At 37.2% G+C, this 10,854-nt stretch overlaps 1 protein-coding gene across 3 annotated transcripts in view; it reads left to right on the top strand.

Moving 5' to 3' along the window:
- Nucleotides 1-10,854, top strand: part of ACSS3 (acyl-CoA synthetase short chain family member 3) — an 84,899-nt gene that overhangs the window by 54,396 nt on the left and 19,649 nt on the right. For all 3 annotated transcript variants that reach the window (XM_051609066.1, XM_051609067.1, XM_051609068.1), the window contains one exon: nt 10,430-10,525. In XM_051609066.1, the coding sequence (XP_051465026.1) occupies nt 10,430-10,525 (96 nt within the window). The remainder of the gene's footprint in view (nt 1-10,429; nt 10,526-10,854) is intronic.

Here is a 10,854-nt window from a genome sequence, read left to right as displayed (position 1 = left end):
GGATGCTGGAGCCCTCAGTCTGAGTGTACAATTTCCTCAGCCTCACTCTCCTCCCACCCTACCTTCATATTTTGATGAAGGTGTTTCATTATGATATAAACTACTTGGATCTTTATATGGGCAGTCACATGGAACATTAGAATTACAGAGGTTTCTTAAATGAGCCTTTATTTGTAAATGTGGTGAAGCTGCTTACTTGTGAAAACCTTACCTCAGAGCACCCTGTTTCTAGGCAGGTAGAAAAGAGAGTTAAGCACTGAAGACTGCTGGTGCTCAGAACCAGGCATTTGATTAGTGTAATCCTTGGTAATCTAATGGTAAAATATTGAATCTCTGCTCATGCTAACAGACATTAGCACCTCCATAATGTATCATGATGTGCCGTTGTAAAATGGGTGATGTTGCTTCCATGATTGATTGCCCACTGTATCATTTCAGTCTTACAGTCATCTATACTCCTCTTCCAGTCTTGAATTGTCATCGGTTTTCTCTGTGTAATCCATGTGAAGAAGATTCTCCTGCAGAAATTTAGGTTGTATCTGCTTAGCTGAGATTTTTTTTTTTTTTTCCAGAAGATCTATCTTCTTTGTTACTATGTATTGCTTAGCTGTGCGCTGGACATGAAATTATTTATGTCTGGATTCTCTTCATATTCTCTAAGGTGTTTTCACTTTAAATGAATTGTTACAGCAGCATAGGTTTATTGTTGTTTTAGGTGCTGTTCACCCATTTCGTGAAGTGTGTTTTCTCCTACAAAAGTACGTCTCTCCTGAGGGTTATTTCAAGATGTGCATTTCACATGACTTTCAGTTCTCCCATGCATTTTGGGAAATGCAGCATGTTGCAAATATTGTACTGGGTTGGAGATGGACTGAGTGTTGTGTTGTGACAAAAAAGATGGATCCCTTTTGTTTTTATTTATGGAATTGATCACAGCTTGGGCATGGTAAGTCAATGAGCAGCCTAGGTCGTGTTAGTAAAAAAACCATCCATATCTCTGTTCTTTAAGTGGCTGGGAATGTTCTGTTTTCCTTCTGGCTATATTCTTTTTCTTCCCACCTCCTCAGTCTTGAGACAAATTCAGTATCAGCTGTGCCATAGCCACTCTTTTCTCATTTGCACTGACATTTTCTAACTCAAAATTGATAGAAAGTATGAATTAAGCTTTTTCTGCTCTCATTTTACTTCAGTTTCTCAGTGTGTATTAGTCTTTTCTGATTGTCTTTCCGCATGCAGCCAGAGAAATGCATTAATATGAATGAAGTAGTATAAATGTTTTCCTCCTTGTTAAAATTTTATTGATGTGGTTTAGATTATTGCAAATAAAAGACTCTAAATCAGTCTTAAATTATGGAGCTCAGCCATGAACAATGTTTAGTATGCACTGAATAGGTAAATGAAGAAGAGGGGCCACCTTTAGGAACAAGTATGTTAAATAAGAATAGGCCAGTCTCATCTGCCTGAAGGTGACAAGCTGTGACAGCACCTCCAGTTAGTGTGTGTGTAAAGATGTTATAGGTTGCTGATCTCATTCTTGTCGCTTGGCAACTGGTTTTTTTGTTGCTCAGAGAATAGAGTGCTCATTAGTGTAAAGCAGATGATTTTCCTGATGATTTAAGAACGGGAAAGCTACTAGTAAGCTGCATGGATCTAGTGCATGGAAGGAATGATCCTTTTCAGGATTTAAGGCTGCCCAGGGAAGGTAGAAAAAGAGAGAACAAGAATTTCTAAGGTGTAGAGAGAACAAGAATTTCTAAGGTGTTAGACTCTGATACAGAAAAAAATAATTTAATTTCATAGTAGTATTTTTATCTTTCTTTTCCATCTTGGCAGTATTGCTATGCATACAATGTATTAAGATTCCCCGAAATGATTAAACAGTAAATGGTTAGCACTGAGATGTGTAATTACTTTTTATGATCTCCATTTATCTCTTAGTACTTCATCTTGAAGCAGTTATGAACTTCTAGTAGGAGGAAAATAAAAAATTTAAATTAATTTTTGGTCTGAAAATATATGATAATTCAATGCATTGCCCCACTTAATGCATCTGACATCTTCAAAATATGACCAAAAGGCTTTCTTTTTTCCTCTGATTATCTTGGCTGTCATTTTGCTATAGGCAGCTTATAAGATGTGCATTATACATTACCATTTAGAGGCAAAGGAGCCCGGTACACTTACAAAACGAATGCATAAACTTCTGGTGCTTTATGACTAGATTGCCAGCTCGTGATAACTGATTTCCTTCTTTTGTTTTAATATTTCTCATGGCCCACCAACCTTTACCTAAGATAGAGCTTCTTTACAGTTACATTTTTGTACATTTATTCTGGAGATTTTATTTGAATGTCCTGTGAAATCTTGAAGAAGCATTGTGTGTGTGTATGATACCACAAATGTGTGCTTGTAAACATGTTCTGTGTTTGGATAGGATTGTGAAAGGAAGCCATGGGGGAATTTTAATAGTTTTGGAGGTTGATTTTATTTTTAAATGAGTGGATTGAATACAGCAATAGAACTGCTATGCAAGTAGTATTTGGCCTTTACAAATGTTACATGTATTCATGGTAATAGATGCATTATAACTACAAGTGCTTTGAAGCATTTAGAAAACATGTTTTTTGCATCTGACGTTAAATTCTAATAAGCATGGAAACTCCCATATTTTCAGAAAATACATTACTTTATAAACAAAATTGATTTTATTTTGAGAAACAGGCTTCAGATTTTCAAATGCCTTTAGTCTACTTTATGAGTTTTTTCTCTATGCTTCTGTACTTTTGCAAGGAATGAAGGAAACACTGCTTCTGGCTAGCTGTGCACAACTGGTTTTGCACACATTAATATGGCTCCACAGTGAGGTTAATACTAACCTTGTAATTTCTAGATTGTGCAAACAAGCTTGAGGCTGCATTCTCAGTCCTTTACATATGCATAATAATATGGGAATGCTTGCCCATTTACTTAAATATGGATATACTTTAATTAGTGCAACACTAATGCAGTATTTCCTTTTAAAGGTTGAAAATAATGTCCCAGGTGAGGGGGAAGAAAGTAATAGATACCACTGCAGGTTAAGATCTGATATAAAGTTAAACCAATAGAGTAATGACATAGATGAGCTTTAGAAAGTTTTTTTTGCTGTTTCAGAAAAAATTACCTAGCTTGTGAAGGCGCTTAAATGTGTACCTGTCTTGCATTTGACATTAAACTTCTAAAGTGCTATTCTAAACCCTCAATCAGACTAAATGGACAAATGGATTCTGGGGGAGGAAATATCTGTGTTCCTGTTTTAAATGAAACATACTGAGATAAGCATCTGGGCAATGATAGTGTGTTACTGGGTGTGTGATTTGTGAAGGGTCTAAGCTTATATAAGTGCAAACCACTAGCACAGGAGGGAGTGGAGCATCCCTCCTTCATCTGCATTGCCTTTGTACCCCTTAGGCAGTCCTACTATACATGTGGCCACGTGGTGAGCAGAATGAGAATTGATTTAGGCAAAAGCTAACCTGGTTGACGGAAATCTATTTATTTATTTATTTTTAAATCTGCAATAGTTCAATACAATTCCATGTAAAAATGGGGGGAGGAGGGGGGAAACAGACAGGAATATATTAAGTGTATAAGGATAATAAGACCACACCTTTTTTTTTTACAGTTATCTTCACTGATGTGCATTTAAGTTTTTTTGTCAACTGTGCAGTTGACAAGGAGTTTCTCTTATCTGTAGTGCATGGCCCTGTTTTTGATTGAGCATCCTTGGTGCTACTGTACAATTAAGTATATAGAGAATAAGGGGCACTTCAACTGGAAGTGAATACTGAACATCAAGTGATCATAACCAGAAAAAAAAAAGCAAATTTTTTTTTTTTTTCAGGTTACTGATCCTATTGTACAAACACACCTGTACTGGATAGTCTATTTAAAACATTCTGCTTTTCTTAGTCAACCTTTAAAAAATGGATTGGTTAATTTTTTATTTAAGTATCTTTTTCATGTTTTCTGAGTGAAGTTTCTACACAACAGTGTCTGAGTACAGAAAGTTAAGCAGCTAAGTAGAGTTTTTTTAAGGCTTTGTATGCAATTTAACCAAGTAGACTACTACTGGGATGAATGAACACATTTTGCAGCCATGCTACCTCAAGGTAACAAATTGTTCTGATCTTCTGCTAAATTAGTGTGATCTAAACTGCAAGCAATCTGATGGGCAAGGTCATGCTATAGGTGTGATAGTCTCTCTAACTGATATTCAAGCAACAAAGTCTTAACTGAAAACTCCTTCTAAGACAACTGTGAAAATCTTGATTACAAATCACTCAACTTGCACCTTACCTAAAATTTGATACTTCATGTAAGCTTTGCTAAGACAGATCCCTGCTACTCACTCACCGTATATTGGCATTCTGTATGCACCTGGTATTTATTGTGTTGATGTACATGTGGTTAATTCACAAGAGGAAAAAATTAAGGATGCAGTCAGATGGAGGAAAAATAAATGATAATTACCACCACTCTTCCAAGGATTTTTCTGCTGCATCTGTCAGGCTCCTCAGAAATAAGGGGTGAAATGAAATACCAAATGGTGCATGAAAGAGTTTTTGAAGTTTCACTGCTAGCCAGCAAAGCCTTTCACAGTTTAGGATGACAGACTGTCTTTAATCTAACCTAATTGTGCATAATGTGTGAATTGGATTTAATTTCACAGTTGCTTTCTGGCAGTTGGTAAAACTGAATCAGGGAATCCTTAAGAATTTGCAGTTCTCTAGATTCTTCAGTCATTGTTGTCTCCTTGTGGCTTCTCTCACTTTGTTAGAACTTGTAGCAGTACTCTGCTAAATATATTAGATTATGAGAACTTCAGTAAATATTATCTCTGACATTACATTTTTCTTCAGGTGATGACAAGCTTAAGCAAAACGAAGAGGAAATTAGTAAAATGGATCATGATATAATTATCATAGATCAGAAAAGTAATTTTCACTAGCCTGTACCCTCAGAAGGTGGCATATCAACATATACTAACAATGTGGGTGCAGCTGTACTGGGGACTTTCGTGGCAGTCTGCCAGCTGCCAGCCCAGCATCACACATTGTATTGCTTTGGGATTATCCAGCCTGTTCTCCTCTGTACCCTTTAGTGCTCTGGGGTAATAGTGGCCAGGTGTCCTCTTCTTGTTTTAGTGTTGATGGATAATTAGCATCAGACTGTAGTTAAATACCCAGCAGAAGCCAGCTGTGCTTGGTCTTTCTACACATTACTACTGTATCATTTCTCATGCACCAACCTGAAGCTTAGCAGAGTATGTAGATCTCTTCCAGGGAAGAGATGAAGAAAAATTCATGGCAAAATTAAACCGTGTATATTTTTGAGTCCTTGCTGGAGGCATGGCTGAGCTGTATACCATACAGAGGCTAAAAAAATTACCTGAAATAATCTTCCAAAACCAGTAAAAATAAGACTAAAGTGGTGCTGGGCTAGCAGCCTGCAGCATAGATATCTAGACAGAATTTGTCAGGTTAACAGTGCTAAAAGCCAAGTTGTGAGTGAGGCCATCTACTGCTAGTGCAGAGACTTTGAAACATGCTCAGGTTTTAGTGATGAAGAACTGACTGGGAAACGGATGTAGTTGCTCTACACAGTCATATGCTGAAGGACGAAGGAAATGAGGTCTGTATGGATACCTGATGATCTGGCCCCTGAATCTTCAGGACCCTGAATCTTCAGGACCCTGCCAGTACATACTATTTCTGTGATACGTTAGGTTTGTTTTCATTATAAGGAAGCAGTCTGGTATCCTGTGATGCATGTTTTGAGTGCTGTAGTTCATCTGGTACCGTGGTTTTCTTTTCCTGGCTGCCCAATAGTAGCTGCTGTTCTACGGAGCATGTTGCAGTTCCTTTATTGAATTCTTCATTCCATCTTTTCTGGCATAATTAAAATGACCACTGTGTGGAGGGAGCATGTGCAAGAAGTCTCTTCAGAGCTGCATTCTTCCTGTGTGGGTGGATTTGTTATCAATTGCTCCTTAAGCTTTCTCCTACCTGTAGACATGTATTTCCATTTTATCAGTTCTGTCTTCTGCTGTAGTAATTCTTTTAATTCCCTTCAACCAAAATGACAGCTTTTCCAGGAGAATGGCTCAAAACTACTTTTGCTTACATTTACTGCATTCAATAATGTGTTAATATGTGAGAACCGATCCTTTTTGTGTTTTTTTTTTCTCCTGCTACGCAACAACTTCTACCCTTTTTGCATGCTTCCAGTGTCTATCCATTGCAGCCTAAGAAATTTGAAGCAGACAGCCTTACATTACTCACTTAGTGCAGCCCAAACTCAAATATTAATGTCAGAATGCAGTGTATTTTCCTTAAGTACTCCCCACCAGAAGATATATTTCAGCAGTGTGACAGTCTGTTATGTTGAGGAGCACAACACATGGTCTAGAAATTGTAATGAGTCAGGTACATGGCATTATAAGTGGTACAGGACATTTTTCATCTTTAAAAGGCCAAAGTTATTTCAGAACAGTTGTTTTGATTGAACTTGACTATTGACTGTGAATGAGCAAGACAATTTTGAGCACAGCACTTACTAGCTGTTGCTCTGCATCATTTGGCAGAGCACAGCTTCTGCAAGTCAGGCATATGGGCCTTTATTCTGATTAATAAAGTCAGGTGTACCCTTGCTCCCCCTGCTCCTCATAAGAGACTGCTTTTTTGCTTCTGCATCAGCAGCACTTTCTCCAACTTAAGAATTGCTTTCAGAGGTGCAAATGCAACAAAAATGCCTGTACTGGGCTATTCATTAACTGCACAATATCACTCAGTAAGACTGAAATACCTTTAAAATAATACCTTTCACTTACATTTAGAGTGGGACAGCACAAAGAAGGTCACATCTTTGAATTTTGAGGGCTATTTCTTAACATGAGCCCTTATTATGAGAGTAAAAACATAAGGAGAGACTTGGGACACTAGCAGCTATGATTTTAAGACAATCTCTCACTAGCTCTCTCTTCCAAGTCTCAGTGAAGTGCTTTTCATTATTCTCACAGGCATATATATTCATCCCTTTATATCTCGGAGCAGATGCTGAACGTAGTTACCAGACTAGTAGTGAAACATTGCTGCTCTTCCAGTGTAAAACATAGCTCTTCTAAAGAGCTGTTTCATTGTCACATTATAAGGTGTTATGCAAAAAGAAAATCGGTTTTATGATGCAGTTGTCCCTGAAAAGCCTTCCACAGCCAGAGGGTGAACTAACTTCCCTGTGTAGTGTGTGGAGGATTAGCGCCTAAATGTTTCCGGAAGGGACAGACTGGAAGACAGCTATATTGTTCTGTTCCTTATATTTAAAATATGGAAGTTCTTAAAGACTTGAGCATTGGGAAGCGGTGCATTCGTTTCAGAGAATCTGCAACTACAAACAAGTGAGTGTCAGGTATGGGATGTCTGTACCTTCAGAAACCCGATGAAAGGGGTAGGCAGAACAGAAGGTCCATTTGATCTGCATTATCCTTCTTCAAACTGCTGCTGGTTCCTTACAGACCTAGATCTTATAACCTGCATATAGGTCCTGATCTGAATTGTAAAGAAAACAACCTTATTTGAAACCAAAGATTATTAAGCAACTTTATTTACTGGAAATATATAAAAGGGCAACTCAGTACGTGTATTACACATAATTGGTAAGGAAAATTTCTCATCAGTAATTATTTTTCTGTATTCTCCTTAATGGTGATGATTTATTTTCAGTAGGATTTGGAATTGAATTCTACTTCCGAGCCAGACTGTTTTTCTGTGATTAAAAAATGCTGTCCTGGAAAGGGGTTGCTGTTTTCTGGTAGGTTTGGGAAATTACTATTTCAATCCAACATCCTGTTTGGAAGGCATGCTTTGATTTCCAAGAAATGTACAAGGTAAAGATTCATACTATCCTTTGACAATATCCCTTTGTTGTTGTGCATTGTAAGGGAATCTTTAGCATTCGTGAACTGTTAACCTAACACAGAGAGTAGATGCTTTTGGGATTCCCTCTCTGAATTAGCAATCTGGTCCAAGCACCAAAAAGTCATATTTTTTTCATGCATATAAAAAGTCTTACTGACCCATGGGAACTGAGTATACAGCTTAGAGATTAGACCTCTGGGTAAATGTGAAAATGATGTGTCCACTGGTAGTTGAGAAGACACTAGAAAAAATAGGAGCAATTATAAAGATCTATTCACAAAGTTCTAGAACTTGTTATTCTACTTTAGTATAAGTAGACTTTCATTTGGTCTTATTCACTGTTGTCCAAAAAGGAAGGACAAATACAAGCAAATCGGTATGATGAAGTTTCCCATCTAGTTTATATTTTTTTCATTAGCAGTTTGTCAGAGATTCAAGTAAATCCAAACTAATTTAAAGAAATTTCAGATTCTCCCTCTGCCCTCAGGGGTTTTGGATTGAGAGTTCTTGATTAGAAATGTTTGTAAATTCCCAGTTCATGCAGGTCTTACTGGTTCATCAGGTTAACAGTGATGTCGTGCTCCCCACCTCTCAGTAACAAACCTCATTACTATGTTTTGGCAATGGAGTACTTTTTTCAGCTGATTTGTTATAGTTTTTAGCTCTTGAGATGCAGCATGTAAAGCAAGATACGCTTTGTGCTACCACTTCTTTTCCTCCTAACCATCAAAAAAGAAACTGTCTCCTCCATTGTACTTTCCAATTCACTGTTCTCTAAGAAAAAATACAGTTTTCATTCTGTTCTGAGAAAAAGAGGAAAAAAGTCTTCAGTATGGTTACTGTGCAGAAAATGAAGCTCCCAAGCTGTTGAATAAACTTTTGAGTTTCTCTTCCTGCAACTTTCCGTGTGATCATGGGTGGGATATGTTAGATCAGTTTGATATTGTGTCACCACTGTAACTGTAGCCTGGGTTCCTGCTTTTTGGAAGAAAGGATCAGGATTCGTGGTGGTGTGGGGAATGTGCATTATGTAAAGAAGGAGCAGGGAAAGGTGGGGAAACAATTAAGCAAACTTTTTAGCCTGTCTTGATTAGCAATGAGCATTCATAATTCTCATTCTGTGTGCCACAGCTGGGGTTAGGCCTAGCTTAATTAAGCTGTGTTAATGCTAATTTTCAACTACTTACTAACACCTAACATAAAACCACCACAAGCTTATGTATTTTTGTTCTCATTCTTGCTTCTTTTTGCACTTGAATAGTCATTCAACCGTTTCTGAAGTGGCAGATGAATGCTACAGAAGCTGAGAAAATTCATAGCAAAATTAACTGTAATTTCCTAAGGCAAGAGAACTGAAAATTGTTTTGAACATACTAATCAGATACAAATAGAAAGCTGCAGACAAATCTGCTTTCTTGTGCTGATACTTGAGGGTGGTGTGGACTATGAATTCCGGGCCAAGTGACCTGAGACCAGGGACATCTCCAGAATGATAAAGCCATCTTTATAAAGTAATAGTCTCATACAGTGATCCTGCAAATATTTACAACCTGCACTTAATCTTCTGTGGCTCAGAAGCATCTTTCCCTACTCCCTCCCACCAGCACTCCCAAAAGAAACCAAGTCCAAACTGTTCTGGTTAGTAAAACTTTAAAGTTTGTAGGGGTAGGAGGAAACCATATCTAGATTATGATTATAAAGTCTTGCAGCAGTTCAATTCCCATTCCTTAGATTGTTCCTGTTGAATTTATTTAGGTAACACTGAAATTTTAGGTCTGACTTTTCTACACAATTTGGTTTTGAGCCTTTTCATCATCTGAAATAGTTGTCACCAAGAAATACTAGTGAGATCTCCAGGATTATAAAAGAGGTACTCCTAATTTCATTATTTACAGTAAATGTTGTCAGGCACTACCTCTTCTCTGATCTTCCTGACCAGTATTGTCATGGATAAGATGTAGCATTTATTTACCTTGCAAACCTCTGAATGTGTAGCTCCAAAACAGAACAACAGTCATTTTAATATTGCTCCACAAGGGTAAGATAATCAATTGAGAATGGGCTGATGTTTTATCTGGAATCCATTCTTCCCAAAGATATTAACTTGTGAAATTACCCTTGAAGTGCCTCTGCCCTGCACAGTATTTCTATCATGGTTTCACTGTTGATGGTTTTTCACTGGCGTGATATAACCTTATACCCATAGCAGAATAAACTAGAGGTGCAGTGCCAATTATTTCTGGCTGTCTTCTATGGAATGGAAAAAGTTCCCTTTTGAAGAAACAAATTTCTGTAATGAATTCAAATTAATTAGATAGTACATAAAAGCTCCTGAATTTTCAATCTTTCATTGCTTTTCTGGGATTTTATTTTATTATTTTGATGTGCCGAACTAGAAGGAAAAATTAAAACCAGTAAGTTCTTAATGACACTAAGAACTGTCCTAACTAACAATATTTATGTTCTTTTAACAGAATCTGGTTCTGCAATTACTGCTTCTTGTGTTGGTTTGGGGAACTCTACAACACCTCCACCTGGACAGGCAGGGAAACCAGTGCCAGGATACAATGGTAGGACTGTGCTAAACAAACTACTAGAAAAGAATTTTGCTTATATTTATGAGTAAGTGCTCTTTAACTTTCATACTTTCATAGGAAAAGCTAACTACAGTCTTGTTAACACATTTTCTTCCTCCCTATAACAGGAAGCTCTGCTTTTTTATGTGTCACGGAATGTGATTGCAAATAATTCAGTTATAGTCAAGAAAATTGATCAGCAACTCCTGTCTTCACTATATGAAAGGGCTTCTGCATACTTCTACACTTGATATAACAAAATATATGAAAAAATACTGTATTTTAAGGCTTTACCTACAGTTGCACTGTTTTAAATGAGAGCA

The sequence above is a fragment of the Apus apus genome, chromosome 1 (genome assembly GCF_020740795.1).
Source record: "Apus apus isolate bApuApu2 chromosome 1, bApuApu2.pri.cur, whole genome shotgun sequence".
Taxonomy (NCBI): Eukaryota; Metazoa; Chordata; class Aves; order Apodiformes; family Apodidae; genus Apus; species Apus apus.
The sequence above is the reverse complement of the archived record's forward strand: the minus strand, read 5'-3'. Positions and strand labels throughout refer to the sequence as shown.